The 17,208-nt window shown below is 50.0% G+C and overlaps 1 protein-coding gene across 1 annotated transcript in view; it reads left to right on the top strand.

Moving 5' to 3' along the window:
- Positions 1-17,208, top strand: part of LOC147098082 (actin filament-associated protein 1-like 2) — a 135,537-nt gene that overhangs the window by 37,968 nt on the left and 80,361 nt on the right. The window contains exons 2-4 of the mRNA XM_085970815.1: positions 12,505-12,654; positions 13,811-13,894; positions 15,567-15,658. Of these exons, the coding sequence (XP_085826941.1) occupies positions 12,505-12,654; positions 13,811-13,894; positions 15,567-15,658 (326 nt within the window). The remainder of the gene's footprint in view (positions 1-12,504; positions 12,655-13,810; positions 13,895-15,566; positions 15,659-17,208) is intronic.

The raw sequence follows: 17,208 nt of genomic DNA, 5'->3' as shown, positions 1-17,208 counted from the left end.
TTGTCTTTGATTTGTTGGACGAGGTTGGTTGGTTGGTATCCGGGCTGAAGCTGGATTGTGCTCAGAGACCCCTTCACCCATCACCATATCCAAGCCCTGATATTGCCCGTGCTGGTGACACTGAAATAACAACGTTTATTAGGTCGGGCAAGCATTGGGTTCCCAATGGCACTTTGTTTTGCTGAGAGGCTGCTGTTCCCTTACGTTGTTTGTGCATTTAACAAGAACAGAAAATGCTGTTAATGGGCAGTGAGGGGCAAATGTGGGGTGAAGTTTCAAGGGGGACCTCTTACTGAGGGTGGGCCCGAACCAGTGTTTCTCTTTCAGATACTGATTACTTCCAACGGTTTTTGGTTTTAATTCAGCCGGTGTTGTTCCTGGTTTTATGTCACTTTGTCTCTTTGCTGTTGTGTTTGGAAAGAGCAGGAACGTTGATGGGAAAGGGGCAGGATTCGGAGGGGCATTTTCAGATACTGGAAGCTCTTGTGACGCCCAGTTTCCTTTCAGCAGATCGTGTCGTGCTGCACCGAGCTGATGGCGAGGACACCCGCCCAATGCCAGTCTGGGCTGGGGTGGGGGGGCTCTGGGCTGGGGGGGTCTTGGGGGGGTGGGTCTTAGGGGGGCTCTGGGGTGGTGGGGTGGGCGGGCTCTGTGAGGTGGGGGGGCTCAGGGCCCGGGCGGCTCACGGCCGGGGGGTTCTCGGTGGGCTGGGGTGCTCAGGGTCCCGGGGGGGGGATGTGCTCAGGGCCCGGGGGGGGGGGGGGCGGGCTCTGGGCTCTGGGCTCTGGGCTCTGGGGGTCTTGTGGGGGGTGGGCTCTGGGCTGGGGGGGGGGCGAGCACTGTGAGGTGGGGGGGCCTCAGGGCTCGGGGGGATTTGTGGGGGGCTCGGGGGGGGGGGAAATGGGCGGGCTCTGTGAGGTGGGGGGCTCTGCCCTGGGGGAGTCCTTGGGGGGCTCTGTGAGGTGGGGGGGTGCTCAGGGCTGGGGGAGATTTGGGGGGGGCTCTGGGGGGGGGGATGGGCGGGCTCTGGGCTGGGGGGTTCTGGGGGGAGTGCTCTGGGCTGGGGGGGGGTCTCGGTGGGGGTCTCCAGTCTTTGCTCCGCCTCCTGCCTGCAATGATTGGGAAGTCGCCAGTGGGATTTAACTGGCGTTAACCGGCCCGCGGGTATAATGGGCCTGTTAGTTGGTGTTAGTTGGTCCTTTTGTCAATAAGCGAGAGATGGTGCGAGCTGAGTAACCGGACGGGCGATGGCCATCGAGTGAGGGCCTGGTGTCGAGCGAGTATTTACAGAGAGTGTGAGCGCAGTTTGTGGAGCTGTTCAAACACTTGTCCTGCCTGTAAATTGATTGCTGGGGATCAGACGAAACCGATCAGAGCCACTAAATCAGTTTGACGCCAATGTTGGCCGGTCTGGATCAAGGTGCCGTGCGGCCGTCAGTCAGTCTCAGACGGAGCTTCCCGCTCGGTCCTGCCGTGTTTGAGCGGGGAAACATTGCTCGTTTTATCACCAGCTTCCTCATGTCCATGGGGCCTGTGGCGGGGTCACTATCTCCCAATAATGAGCACGTTACTGCGGTCCTGGGCTGACGATTGACAATCCCCACCCAGAGGGACACTGAGTCACACACAACACCAGGGTCGGGGGTGGGGGGCAGGTCTGGTCCCAGCACCCTGACGCCCAGAAAGACTCTCAGCAGCATTTTTCTGTCTCGATGAGTCATGGATTCAATAAATGTTCCGGTGCAGAAATGGGCCAATCCACCCATCAAGTCTGTGCCAAAATAACCACAGAAAACGCTGGAAAAACTCAGCAGGCCAGGCAACATCTGTGGAGAGAGAAACAGAGTTAACGTTTCAGGTCGAAACCCTTCGTCAGGACTGAGAAAAAAGCAGGAAATGAAACAGATTAAAAAGCAAGTTTGGGGGGCTGGGAAATGGGGGAGGGGATGAAAGAACAAAAGGGAAGGTCTGTGGGGGGTGAAGAGACATTAAGAGATACTCAAGGTGAGACGAGATGGTAATAGGACAGGTAAAGAGACAAAGGATGGCTCTAGATGAAGTGTGAAATGTGCTGTGCCAATGTTGTTCATGAACCACCTGCCTAACCCCACTCTCTGCCTGGCTCTACACCCTTTGACACTGCCCACTTTCAAGCAGCTGTCTTGTTTCCTTTCATGAGAATTGATGCACTCTGCTGCAACTGCTGTTTCTGATGTTCATCCATGACTTGGGTTCATAAACAGGATGGAAGTTTGCTAAATCTGGAGATCCCAAACTAGGAGGTGCAGACAGTCAAACGAGGGATCCTCGAACTTACAGAATGAGATAAACAAGATCTGTGAGTGAGCCCAACATTGTCGAGTGACATTCAATGCAGACAAGTGTAAAGTACGGCACATAGGAAGGAACAATGGCCGACACACTGACTCCAGACTGGGGTTGAAATGGCTGTGGTTGAGGTTGAAACAGACTCGATGATCAAACTGTCCAACCAATGCAGAGCCGTATCAACAAATCCAACACAACATTGGATTAAAGAGCCAAAACAGTGAAGTACAAGTCAGAGGAAGACGCGATCCAACTGTACAGAGCGCTGGGCAGATCGCACCTTGAGTACTGGGTCCAGTTCTGGTCAGACCACACCTTGAGTACTGGGTCCAGTTCTGGTCAGATCACACCTTGAGTACTGGGTCCAGTTCTGGTCAGACCGCGCCTTGAGTACTGGGTCCAGTTCTGGTCAGACCGCACCTTGAGAACTGGGTCCAGTTCTGGTCAGACCGCACCTTGCGTACTGGGTCCAGTTCTGGCCACCAAGAAACATTGGCTGCAGCAATGCGGGAAGTGTAGGGTTGTTCTGGATGCTTGATGGGCTGAATGGCCTTCCTTCTCTGTGAGTACCTTGTGAACACAGATTGTGACCTAGAATTCTACCCCGTGTAGAGCTTGTTTTTCTGAATTTTTTCTTGAATTCTTTTTGTGATTATCATTAACATCAGCCACCCTCATTACCATCTCTCCTCCCTGTGAAACAATCTGACATAATCTACTTTATTAGAGCCCTTCATAATCTTGAAATCCTCTCACCCTCCTCATCTCCAGTGAAAAAGCCCTGACTTTGCTGTCTCTCCTCGTAACCCCTTGCCCCGGTGACATCCCAGTGATTCCCTGCTGCGTGGAGATCCTTCCACTTACAGGCGCCCAAAGCTGCACGAAATACTCTCAACTTGTGGCCTAACTAAGGTCTTTGAACAGGTTCAACATCAGGTCCCTGCGTTTGTGTTCGATGCTCTCAATGCAAAACCAAGGACTCTGAACTCCTTGAGGTACGAATGCTTTCAGGACTCTGCCAGGTAGTGTCTCGCAATGTCGTGGCTCCCAGGAGTGCCCCTCTGTGTTTCTGGAAGTGTGTTTTTGTCATGTATTGAGTGGGTGTTCGGAGGATGAACGATACGTTAAAGTTTCCAGGGTGAGCAGTGACCTCAAAGCTGAGCCTGATGCACCCCTCACCCAATATCCACTTGTGCATTTTACCTGCAGAAGTCACTGGGCAGCAATCCCAAGTCAAAACCCTGAACCACATTATTTTTCTGTCCTCTTCCCCCTCCCCTTGAATCCAGTGGTGCTGAGGCCACGTTTAAACCCCAGGCTGCGATCATCTGACAGGGACTGTCTTGTTCTGAGATCGGAGATGGGCAACAAGCGCGGGTCAGAGGCTGGGCATTCTGCGGCGAGTGTCTCACCTCCTGACTCCCCAAAGCCTTTCCACCATCTACAAGGCACAAGTAAGGAGTGTGATGGAATACTCTCCACTTGCCTGGATGAGTGCAGCTCCAACAACACTCAAGAAGCTCGACACCATCCAGGACAAAGCAGCCCGCTTGATTGGCACCCCAGCCACCACCTTAAACATTCACTCCCTCCACCACCGGCGCACCGTGGCTGCTGTGTGTACCATCTACAAGATGCACTGCAGCAACTCGCCAAGGCTTCTTCGGCAGCACCTCCCAAACCCGCGACCTCTTCCACCTAGAAGGACAAGGGCAGCAGGCGCATGGGAACACCACCACCTCCAAGTTCCCCTCCAAGTCACACGTCATCCTGACTTAGAAGTATATCGCCGATCCTTCATCGTCACTGGGTCAAAATCCTGGAACTCCCTCCCTAATAGCACTGTGGGAGTACCTTCACCACACGGACTGCAGCGGTTCAAGAAGGCAGCTCACCACCACCTTCTCGAGGGCAGCTAGGGATGGGCAATAAATGCCGGCCTTGCCAGTGACACCCAGATATCATAAGCGAATTTTTAAAAAGAGCTTCTCCTGTAGTTGGCCAACCTGGTCAATGCCACCGCCCCTGGGGGCCCAGGGCTGACACTGTTTCAGCTGTTTATTGATTGACGCAGGGGCATTAACATGTTTAAAGTGGATTATGTAAAAGAGGCTCTGTGCAAACTATAACCTAAGCTTTTATTGACTGCAAAGGACCTCTTGGCTTTAAATCTATATTTAGTTTAATGTTGACAGTGCAATCATTTAGTCCCTGCAACAGCTGGGCTGGGAGTTGCTTATTTATCACTTTTGCCTTCTAAAGAAGGATTTAACATCAAATTTGAAAAGAAGTTAGAGCTTTCATTGTTTATTCTAAAGTCTCACTCTTTGGTTTTCTGTATTTGTCTTATAATGTCAAGCATTATTATCAATTTGTAGTAAACACAGTACCAATGTACTGTGCAATCCATCGACAAACTGGCTCTCCAAAATCTCCACAGCTCAAGGCTTGAGTAGGGGAGACACACAGAGCAGGTCCAGTCCCAGCCTCTGCTCAGTTGACGATGCTTGGTGGGGGGGGTGCTGCAATTGGCCCAGTAAGTTGGAGAGTTCCCCATTCCCAATCGCTATCCACCGGCCCCTGGTGGAAACCCGAGAGTAGCCATCGAGTGGACAATGCAGCTGAGGTGCCCCCCTCACCCAGTGGATGAGTCTCTTGCCAACGTTCACACATCAATAATGGGAGCTTGTGTGTAACGTGAGGGTGACCAGCGCCAGTGGGAACATCTCCAACACAACGCCAAGTTCTTCTGGAGAAGCGGGCAGAAATCTTACCGAAAGAAGGGAAAAGAGAAACAGGATATTGAGTTCCAAGAGGCTGTAAGGAAAGGATGGAGTTTTCTTTTAAAATTTGTTCATCCCTAGCTACCCTGAGACCATTAAGACACAATGACATAGTGTGGGGCTGGAGTCACCTGTAGGCCCAGACCCGGTAAGGGCGGCAGGTTCCCTCCCCTGAGGGACATTAGTGAACCTGTTGGGTTTTTACGACATTCCAACAACTTTATAATCATTTGCTCTGGTGCCAATCTAGAAATTGGTGATTTACTGAATTCAGTTCCACAACTTGCCAGGGTGGGATTTGAACTCAGAGAAGGGGAAGTGCAACGAGACCTGGGTGTCCTTGTGCACCAGTCGCTGAAGGTAAGCATGCAGGTGCAGCAGGCGGTTAAGAAGGCAAATGGTATGTTGGCCTTCGTAGCAAGAGGGTTTGAGTACAGGAACAAGGATGTCTTGCTGCAGTTGTGCAGGGCCTTGGTGAGACCACACCTTGCGTATTGTGTGCAGTTTTGGTCGCCTTATCTGAGGAAGGATGTTCTTGCCATGGAAGGAGTTCAGCGAAGATTCACCAGACTGATACCTGGGATGGCAGGAATGACGTACGAGGAGAGATTGGGTCGATTGGGCTTGTACTCGCTGGAGTTTAGAAGAATGAGAGGGGATCTCATTGAAACTTATAACATTCTAACAGGACTAAACAGACTAGATGCAGGAAGGGTGTTCCCGATGGCGGGGGAGTCCAGAACCAGGGGTCACAGTCTAAGGATAAGGGGTAAGCCATTTAGGACAGAAATGAGGAGGAATTTCTTCACCCAGAGAGTGGTGAACCTGTGGAATTCTCTACCACAGAAGGCAGTAGAGGCCAATACATTAAATATATTCAAGAAGGAGTTGGATATATTTCTTAAGGCTAAAGGGATCAAGGGGTATGGGGAGAAAGCAAGGACAGGGTACTGAACTTGGATGATCAGCCATGATCTCGTTGAATGGCGGAGCAGGCTCGAGGGGCCGAATGGCCTACTCCTGCTCCTATCTTCTATGTTTCTATGTTTCTCTGCAATGTTAGTCCAGGACAATGACCACCAGGCAACTCCAAATACACTGAGTGGGAGCAAGCAGCTTACTTACAACTAGGGAGGGAAATGAGAGAGTTACCCTGGGGTGCTCTGTGTCCATGCCTGAGGTCCTGAGAAGGCATGTGGAAATAGGAAATAGCAAAAGCCGGATCCAAACAAGGAGCTGGCAAAGCTGCACCAATGGTCCGTGGGTGAGCATCGCCTGGCGTGGTACTGAGGCGCACAGACCAGAGGTGCCAGGCTCGATCCCGGGTCTCTGCCGAGGTAGCTGTTTCTACATTTCCCACGGGGCAGCACTGGGCTGCAGGGGGGGGGGGGGGCAAAGGTCAGCCTGGATCCTCGGTCCTGAGCACAGTCCAGTGACCCCTGCCGGAAGGGTCAGGGTCAGACTGGCTGCGGTAGGCTCCACGGTCGCGCTCGAGCGCACATCTGGGGAAGGTAGCAGAGGCTTGCTATCATCTGGCAAGGAAATGTTATCTCAGTAAGACTCCGTGCCTTGGGGAGAGAATGAGGGAATAATAATGTTTACAGATGCTCTGCGACAGGAATCCTGAAATGTGCAAATGATTATGGATGGTCTGGTGGAGAGGGCTAATAACCGTTATACTTGATTCTCTCCCAACATGGTTTGTTGTAAGCGTGGAAGATGTGAAACACTGCACTGGCGGAGTTAGAAAAACACGGGCTGAAAGGAGTACCATAAATTAGCTGGAGCATTCTTTGGTTACAAGCCAGTTACGTATGGAGGAATGCACTGAATTTGTTTTTTTTAAATATGTATATAATATGGACAAGGTAGGTTGGGAGGGAAGAAAACAGCAAGCGTCCTATTCTCTGAGTGGGCTTCTTAAATATTTCAAAGAAAAAAATGTGAAGTATTCCTTCTGCTGCTCATTAAAATGGATTAACAGTGTTTGAGAGAACAACATAACACACTATAAACTCAACAACGCCCCAGTACAAAGACTGGAGTAAGTCTCTAATACCGCACTAACCCTCTCAAGCTGAGGAGAGTTTTTTGCTTGGATTTTATTCCTCGTGTTGCACCCCTGAGAAGCAGTAATGTGTGAAGCTTGCTGTGTAAAAGGAAAGATAGACTTGCATTTCTATAGCACCTTTCACAATCTCAGGACGTCCCAAAGCGCTTTACAGCCAATGAAGTACTTTTGAAGTATTTGCACCAAGTCCCGTTCACCTATCACCCCTGCGCTCGCTGACCTATTTTGGCTCCCGGTCCGGCAACATCTTGATTTTTAAAATTCTCATCCTTGTTTTCAAATCCCTCCACGGTCTCGCCCCTCCCCATCTCTGTAACCTCCTCCAGCCCCACAACACCCCGAGATATCTGCGCCCCTCCAATTCTGGCCTCTTGCGCATCCCCGATTTTAATCACTCCATTGGCGGCCGTGCCTTCAGCTGCCAAGGCCCTAAGCTCTGGAATTCCCTCCCTAAACCTCTCTGCCTCGCTACCTCTCTCTCCTCCTTTAAGACGCTCTGTGACCAAGCCCCTGTCCTAATATCTCCTTATGTGGCTCAGTGTCACATCTTGTCTGATTTGCGCTCCTGCGCAGCGCCTTGGGACGTTGTACTACATTAAAGGCGCTATATAAATACAGGTTGTTGTTGTTGAAGTGTAGTGACTGTTGCGATGTAGGGAATGTGCATGTCGTGCGTTGGCCATGTTGGAGGTGCTGTATCTACAGGTCAGTGACACAGAATCAGTTGCTGTTTCAAGGATAATTAGTGCTCTGTTACTCACCTGTGGAATGAAACTGTTGTCCTGCTTGTTGTTATTTTCTTGCTATGACTTGTCGAGCTGTTCCTAAACTGTCACCCGAGTTGAAATTCCTCTTTCCTGCGTTATAGAAACGCCTGTTTTTCTCCACAACTAACACCCAGTAACAAAGTTGTGCAACGCACGGCTCGAAACTTGCACATTTTGACAGTTAAATTTAATTGGGTAGTTGCTAATTACAGAGAAAAACGCTCTACTATTTTTGATTAAGTATTTGGCAATTGGGAATGTATTATGAAGCCGTGTTTTTGGCTAATTTGGCCCTAGTGGTTCTTTTTGATCAACTCGTGTGGAACCGAACATCCTGTGTCAGAGTCTCCAGAACAAACTACTGTGGGACACACTCCACTACCCATAGAACGAGTGCAGGTGGGCAAGAGTCAACACTCAGGAGCACATAACCCTGTTAGGGTTTAACCAGCTAAACCTGCCATTGCTTGTTCAGTTAGGACCTCACCCAGTGCAGGTCTTGGCTTTTATTGCAAGGGGGATGGAGTATAAAAACAGGGAAGTCTTGCTTCAGTTATACAGGGTATTGGTGAGGCCACACCTGGAATACTGCGTGCAGTTTTGGTTTCCATATTTAAGAAAAGATATACTTGCTCTCGAGGCAGTTCAGAGAAGGTTCACTCAGTTGATTCTGGAGATGAGGGGGTTGACGTATGAGGAAAGGTTGAGTAGGTTGGGCCTCTACTCATTGGAATTCAGAAGAATGAGAGGCGATCTTATCGAAACATACAAGATTGTGAGGGGGCTTGATCGGGTGGATGCGGGGAGGATGTTTCCACTGATGGGTGAGACTAGAACTAGGGGGCATAATCTTAGAATAAGGGGCTGCCCTTTCAAAACTGAGATGAGAAACTTCTTCACTCAGAGGGTAGTAAATCTATGGAATTTGCTACCTCAGAGAGCTGTGGAAGCTGCAACATTAAATAGATTTAAAACGGAGATAGACAGTTTCCTAGCAGATAAGGGAATTAGGGGTTATGGGGAGAGGGCAGGGAAGTGGACGTGAGTCTAGGTTCGGATCAGCCATGGTCCTATTGAATGGTGGAGCAGGCCCGAGGGGCCGTATGGCCTACTCCTGCTCCTACTTCTTATGTTCTTATGTTTAGATCTCCCTCCAGGTCCCACCATGGTCGCCTCCGGCTCCAGCATCAGATTATAGACTCTATAACATAGTCATAGTATCATGGAATGGTTACAGCACAGAAGGAGGCCATTCGGCCCATCGAGCCCATGCCAGCTCTCTGCAAGGGCACTTCAGCTAGTCCCACTCCCTCGCCCTTTCCCTGTAGCCCTGCAATTTTTTTTTCCTTCAGGTACCACAGAAGGCAGTAGAGGAACTCCAGGATGATTTGGACAGGTTGGGTGATTGGGCAGAAGCATGGCAGATGCAATATAACGTGGATAAATGTGAGGTTATCCACTTTGGTGGCAAAAACAGGAAGGCAGATTATTATCTGAACGGCAATAGATTGGGAGAAGGGGAAGTGCAACGAGACCTGGGTGTCCTTGTGCACCAGTCGCTGAAGGTAAGCATGCAGGTGCAGCAGGCGGTTAAGAAGGCAAATGGTATGTTGGCCTTCGTAGCGAGAGGGTTTGAGTACAGGAACAAGGATGTCTTGCTGCAGTTGTACAGGGCCTTGGTGAGACCACATCTTGAGTATTGTGTGCAGTTTTGGTCGCCTTATCTGAGGAAGGATATTCTTGCCATGGAAGGAGTTCAGCGAAGATTCACCAGGCTGATACCTGGGATGGCAGGAATGACGTATGAGGAGAGATTGGGTCGACTGGGCTTGTACTCGCTGGAGTTTAGAAGAATGAGAGGGGATCTCATTGAAACTTATAAAATTCTGACAGGACTAGACAGACTAGATGCAGGAAGGATGCTCCCGATGGTTGGGGAGTCCAGAACCAGGGGTCATAGTCTAAGGATAAGGGGTAGGCCATTTAGGACAGAAATGAGGAGGAATTTCTTCACCCAGAGAGTGGTGAACCTGTGGAATTCTCTACCACAGAAGGCAGTAGAGGCCAATTCATTAAATATATTCAAGAAGCTGCTTAATCCAGGTCATTGTAGGGGGCCTTGTGAAAGAGACTTTCCCACCGTGACTGGTCGACTGGTCTTCCCCCGCCCTGCTTTCCCCACAGATGCAGCAGCTACTTTAGCCCCGGGGTCTCGCCGGGACCCAAGGCAGTTCTGTTACACTCCTGGGAGCTACAAACCAGGGAGCCCAAACTAGGTGACACAACGACCAACCAATCTGGAATCTTCTAAAATTGATAATAAATAAAACCTTGCAGACCAAAAGAGTCATCACCTTCTACCTGGTTTTGTCCAGTTAAATTACCTGGAGCTGCTCAGTAATTTGGTTCATGTCTTACTCCAAGCACCACGCACCCTCAGTGACCAATAGGGTAGCCCCTGGCAGTGCGGACGTCTGCACGATCTGCAGTTGGCAAGAGTGGCCAGGCCGATTTGCCCCTAGTACCTCCCTCTCTTAGCGGTGAATGGCCAGCTCCCTCTGACAGTAACTCTACCCAGCACAGTGCTGTTCGCAACCCATTACAGCCCATAACAAGTCACTTGTGTAGGAGGGCAAAGGATGAAATGGATTCGGAATCACCTGGTTGGCTTTCTCTTGCTGGCTGGTTGCCGCAGAAGCTTTCGTGCCTCAGCCCAGGCCTGGAGCTGACCTTCGATCCCCTGTAAGGGTGGTGAGGTGGGCCGTTCCTCCTCGAGCTGTAGCGGGCGATTGATCACGCCGCACTCCTTTCTTTCTCTCTTATTTTCGCTCGTTCCCCACCCCCCCTTTCATTCTCCCGGCTTTATTTCTCTCACTCTTCCTTTTCTCTTTCTTTGCTTCCTCTCGTGCTTTCTCCTGTCTTTTATTAACATTCTTGGCGGTTTTGTCGGGTATCCATCAGAAGCGGTTACAATAATGAAAGATCAGGGGGGCGGTGGGATGAATTGGAGAGCTCTTTCACAGAGCTGGCACCGGTACGATGGGCCGAATGGCCGCCTCCTGTGCTGTAAGATTCTATAACGCTTGTTGAAACGTGTCAGTCAACCTTGTGGAACTGATGATATAATGCAGCTGTTTATTTCATTTTGGCTTTGAAAATATTGAAGAAGCGATAGAGTTGGGTGATGTTTCTAATCCAAATTAGTCCAATAATGATGAGCAAGGAAACTGCACAAAGCATTTCCATTGCCCTGTGAACGTCTGCCAGCGAGCACGGTAGATGGAGCGGTTAAAACTCTGCAGGCTGCATCAAGCCACCGAGTCAGGTTATTCTGTGGCACAGTTACCTCCACGGCTCACAGATTCCTTCCCCCACCCACCCCCCCCCTTCACAAGGAGATGCAGAAATGATTGTGAGTTAACAATGAGATTCTTTGTGATAGGCCACTGAGATACTCTGGTGTTTATAAACTGCTTCATTCAGCCGCAGTCCGAGCTCTGAACCAGACAACATTGACGTTCTTTCATGGAGCATGGAGAGTAAGGACCATTCATTCTGGTAACACAGCCACTTGTTCAGTCAACTGTATGAATGAGACAAGATTGGTACTGTGGTGTCCCACAATGTAAGTATCTTTTACAGTAGATCAGAGAGACAGTGCTCTTGTTTGTGTTTCACGACCAATGCAAATCAACCTGAACAACAACAACAGCACTGACATTTCCCCAGGTTTTTTTCTGGGTTTTTTTTCCCCTCCCAAGATCCTCCCGATCTCCAAGTGCCACACACTCCCCGTGGCAAGCCTGCTCCCAGATTACCAGCGATGCCAGTCTGAACAGCTTGCCAGGGCACGGCACAGCTGGGCAGTGACTCCTGTAACTTTTCTTCCTTCTCTTCCCCCCCCCCACAACAACAACTTGCATTTATAGAGCGCCTTTAACGTAGTAAAACGTCCCAAGGTGCTTCGCAGTTTGATACCGAGCCACATAAGGAGATATTGGCACAAGTGACCAAAAGGTAGGTCTTAAAAGAGGCAAGAGAGGGGGAGCGGTTTAGGGAGGGAATTTAGGGCCTAGGCAGCTGAAGGCACGGCCGCCAATGGTGGGATGATTAAAATCGGGGATGTGCCAGAGGCTAGATTTGGAGGAGTGAAGAGATCTCGGGGTTGTAGGGCTGGAGGAGGATCAAGGTTGACTGTGATGCTCCCAATGGTGACACTCATTGTCATTTCTCACCAATGAAGAATGGCACTTGCTTCAGGGACCGGGGGAGGCAGGGTGGGGGGGCGGGGGGGAGGGGACCAAGGCCTGTGGGCCTGCAAAGAATCAATGTCTTCAGGAAAGGAGGAGATGAGAAAAGGCCATTCAGCCCATCAGATCTGAGTCCCTCTCGCTCATCATGGTCTGTAACTGCACTTTGAATAATCCAATTGTTTGAATGTTCTGTCTCTCGAGTGATTGAAGGAGATTGGATGAGTGGGCTGGGCTGATCCTTGCTTCCCACTGAGTGATGATCACACCGGGATGAACTGTTTAACGTCTCTCTTTCTCCTCAGACCTGGATCGGTTATTCTCTGAGCTGCAGTCGTTCCTCACGGTGTTGGACGCCGAAAGTTTAAGTTGCGTCGCGGAGTCGAAGAAGGAGTCTGTTGCAGAATTGCTTCAGGAGCTGAACGGAAGCCCGTGTACAGAACATTCCGGATTCAGTACGTACTGGTCACCCGTGTTCCCCTCGTCACAACATTCCTGTCCCTGATCCCAGCCTCTCCCAGGATCAGAAGTCTCTTTCTCAAAGCGCCTGTGTCTTTCTTCCTCCCACTCACCGAGGACGGAGATCACAGGCTGTCCAACGCGTTGGGCCAGAGCAGCTTTCTAATCAGCAGAAAATGCTGGAAAAACTCAGCAGGCCAGGCAACATCTGTGAAGAGAAAAACAGAGTTAACGTTTCAGGTCGAAACCCTTCGTCAGGACTGAAAAAACACAGGAAATGAAACAGGTTAAAAGGCCAGTTTGGGGGCTGGGAAATGGGGATAAGAGAACAAAAGAGAAGTGAAGAGACATTAAGAGGTATTCAAAACCAGACGAGATGGTGATAGGACTAGTAAAGAGATAAAAGACGGCTCAAGATTAGGTGTGAAATCACACCTAATCTCGAGCCGCCTTTTGTCTCCACTAGTCCTATCACCATCTCGTCTGGTTTTGAATACCTCTTAATGTCTCTTCACTTCTCTTTTGTTCTCTCATCCCCATTTCCCAGCCCCCAAACTGGCCTTTAATCGGTTTCATTTCCTGTGTTTTTTCAGTCCTGACGAAGGGTTTCGACCTGAAACTTTGACTGTTTCTCTCTTCACAGATGTTGCCTGGCCTGCTGAGTTTTTCCCAGCATTTTCTGTTGTTATTTCGGCTTTCCAATCGCCTTCTTGCTTAGTCTGAGGACAGAACAAAGAGCCTATTAACCACCTCTCACCTGGCTTCCATCCACGTCCCATTATGACTCTGTTCTAAGAAATGGACCCCATTGAAAGCAACCTTTAACTTAAAACATATCTCAACGCAACCCACAGCTAGACCCACTCCATGCAAAAAGCAAACCGTGACACATCCACTGAAACCCTGATCTCGCCATGTTGCAGTAGGGAAGTGGGGGCAGCCAGGGACTGCGATTACACCGAGGGGAGAGGACGAGAGGACTCTGCCTTGGCAGCACGTTTACCTACCGAGCCAGTGGGAGCTGGTAGAACGTTGCCTTAAGAATTCCTCAACTGAGGCAATGGGAACTTTGAGGGGAAACGTTTTAAAACAACATTTGTAAATGGCAAACCAATGATTGTAGGTGATTAATGAGATTCTCCTGTGCTTCAGTGCCAGCTGAGGATGCAGATTACATGTTTATGAGTTGCGTTACCCTGACAGAGAATCGCTCGGAGACACAGCCCCCCGAGAACGGTAGGTGGCATTCACCTTTCATTACAGATTTCCCGGTGACCGTGAGTTAGAGTCACAGTGTGACAAACCGACTGAAGTCAATAAGTGTCAGCATAAACTGAGCGGCTTCTCTTCCCCCCAGTACCTTGCTGCCAGCCGTGGCTCAGTGGGCAGCACCCTCACCTCTGGGTCAGGAGGTTGTGGGTTCAAGTCCCACTCCAGGGGCTTGAGCACAAAACCCAGGCTGATGCTCCAGTGCAGTGCTGAGCGAGTGCCGCACTGTCGGAGGTGCCGTCCTTCAGATGAGACGTTAAATTGAGGCCCCCTCTGCCCTCTCGGGTGGAAAAAGATCTTGTGGCACTATTGGAAGAGCAGGGGAGTCCCACCCCCCAAACCCCAGTGTCCCGGCCAATATTTATCCTCAACCGACACCTGAAACAGATTGCCTGGTCATTTTCACATTGCTGTTTGTGGGAGCTTGCTGTGCACATATTGGCTGCCGCATTTCCTACATTACAACAGTGACTGCACTTCAAAAGTACTTCATTGGCTATAAAGCGCTTTGGGACGTCCTGAGGTTGTGAAAGGCGCTATAGAAATGCCAGTTTTTGGGAGCTGATAGCTGGAAGATGGTGCCAGCGAGAGTGAGCTGTTTCTCTGCGCCTGTGGATAACAAGCCTTGTCCGCAGGAGCTCGGGAGCTCCTGTATAGGGAGTGGTCCCTTCTACAGCTGATCAGGACCAGGAATGGAAGGCTGACTGTGGGTTCTCACTGGGCAGTGGCCTGGGGTCTGGTCACCTTCTCACTCGGGGACAGGGACGACTGACTGGAGTGCGGGGAATACGCACGTACTCATGGCCTGTGAAGAACATAAGAAACAGGAGCCATTCGGCCCCTCGAGCCTGCTCCGCCATTCCATAAGATCATGGCTGATCTTTGACCTCAACTCCACTTTCCCGCCCGATCCCCATATCCCTTGATTCCCTTAGTATCCAAAAATGTTACGTGTCCAAATTTTAATTGGACACGAGTTTTAATCTCAGCATCGAGCAGCACGGTGGCATAGTGGTTAGCACTGTTGCCTCACAGCGCCAGAGACCCGGGTTCGAATCCGGCCTCAGGCGACTGTCTGTGTGGAGTTTGCACATTCTCCCCATGTTTGCGTGGGTTTTCTCCGGGTGCTCCGGTTTCCTCCCACAGTCCAAAGATGTGCGGGTTAGGTTGATTGGCTATGATAAATTGACCCTTAGTGTTAGGGGGATTAAATACGTGGGGTTACGGGGATAGGGTGGGATATGTGATGGTGTAGGGGTTACGGGGATCGGGTCGTATATGTGTCGGTGCAGGCTCGATGGGCCGAAATGGCCTCTATCTGCACTGTGGGGTTTCTGTGATTCTGTGAATTTTCTTTTCGCTTTTAATTAAACGTAATGTATCATTTGAATATTAACGAGCCAGCGGGCGAGGCGGTACTGGCAGTATAACTCGGGCTATGACCTCACTGGGCAGTCAGGGAGGGGCGGGTGCTCAGTGACGGAGACGAGGTCAGTGCTGGACATTCCCAACATCACCGAGTTGTAGCAGTTCGGGATTGCGCACGGTATTGATGCACCGTCAGCATATTTCAGTGAGGACCGCGACAGTCTTCCTGAATAGTCCAATAATTTGAAGTAATTCTGCTATTGCCCCGCAGCAAATGAGCTGCGGAATGTTCTGGAGATCATCGAAGACCCGGAAGACATTTCACCCTGCCCCCCACTATCAGACGATTTTCAAATGAAAGTGGTAAGGTCAAAGTTTGTTTTATGATTAACGTAACGACTGGTAATCAAGTGCCTTAAATCACAAGAAGATTCCTCAGCTCAGAATGGGCAGATGGCTTTGGAGAGCATGCGGAGAAGGGCCACTGGACTAATTCCCCGTTTCAAGCATCTTAGTTATCAAGATAGGCTAAAAGAGTTGGGACTCTACACTTTACAGAAGCGAGACTATGGGGGGGATCTGATTGAGGTTTATAAGATAATGAAGGGAATGGATTGTGTTCCAGCTGACAGTTTATTTCCATTAAATAGGTTAGGAAGGACCATAGAAACATAGAAGATAGGAGCAGGAGTAGGCCATTCGGCCCCTCGAGCCTGCTCCGCCATTTAATGAGATCATGGCTGATCATCCAAATTCAGTACCCTGTCCCTGCTTTCTCCCCATATCCCCTGATCCCTTTAGCCTTAAGAAATATATCCAACTCCTTCTTGAATATATTTAATGAATTGGCCTCAACTACCTTCTGTGGAAGAGAATTCCACAGGTTCACCACTCTCTGGGTGAAGAAATTCCTCCTCATCTCTGTCCTAAATGGCTTACCCCTTATCCTTAGACTGTGACCCCTGGTTCTGGACTCCCCGACCATCGGGAACATCCTTCCTGCATCTAGTCTGTCTAGTCCTGTTAGAATTTTATAAGTTTTAATTAGGGTCACATGTTTAAGTTGTATAAGGCCAGGGATAGGTCAGATGTCAGGAGGTGGTTCTTTTCCCAGAGAATAGTGGAACTCTGGAACAGGGTGCCGTCTCGTGCGGTGGACGCAGACTCGCTGAATTCCTTTAAGCGAGAGCTGGACCTGTTTCTGGCCGGGGCGGAGATCACCTCTTACAGAAGGTGGGTACTGCAGAGAATTCAGGGCCGGAGTGATCTCCTGGACTAGTTTCGATCGTCTAGATGGGTCGGAGAGGAATTTCCCAGACTTTTTTTTCCCAAATTGGCCTGGGTTTTTTTTATCTGCTTTTTCGCCTCTCCCGGGAGATCACATGGTTTCGGGTTGGGGGTGGAGAGTGTATATGTTGTGATACACAAGGTGAGATGAATCAGTCATTCATGAAAGAAAGACTTATGAAATAATACTGAGCGGCCTGCGGGTGGCGCTGTCCAGGGAGAGTATAAATACTCGGGCACGGGCCCAGCTTGCGCAGGACATTCTTAACAGGAACTAGTGAAGGACACAACTAGACCTCCATGTTGTAAAACAGTTGATTAAAGCTCTGTTTAACGCTTAGACCAAGTGCCGAGTAGTTTTCTTACGTCACAAGGTATCACAATTGAGTGGGACAGGCCGGATGGACCAGGTGGTCTTTACCTGTCCGTCATTGTTCGTATGTTTGTATATCTCACACACGCTTCAGAGAGACACTGTGAGTCACCGGGGCACAAAGTGTCGAAACATATAACTTAGAAAACATCATCCTGGCAAGGAATTGGGTGGAAAGTCGGGGGGGAGAAATTCGGCGGAGCCACAAATGGGGCGCCATGCTCGCCTGGGCGCCGGAATTAGCGCAGCGATC

The sequence above is a fragment of the Somniosus microcephalus genome, chromosome 30 (genome assembly GCF_052327205.1).
Source record: "Somniosus microcephalus isolate GS21.2 chromosome 30, FLI_Smic_1.0, whole genome shotgun sequence".
Classification (NCBI taxonomy): domain Eukaryota; kingdom Metazoa; phylum Chordata; class Chondrichthyes; order Squaliformes; family Somniosidae; genus Somniosus; species Somniosus microcephalus.
The sequence above is the reverse complement of the archived record's forward strand: the minus strand, read 5'-3'. Positions and strand labels throughout refer to the sequence as shown.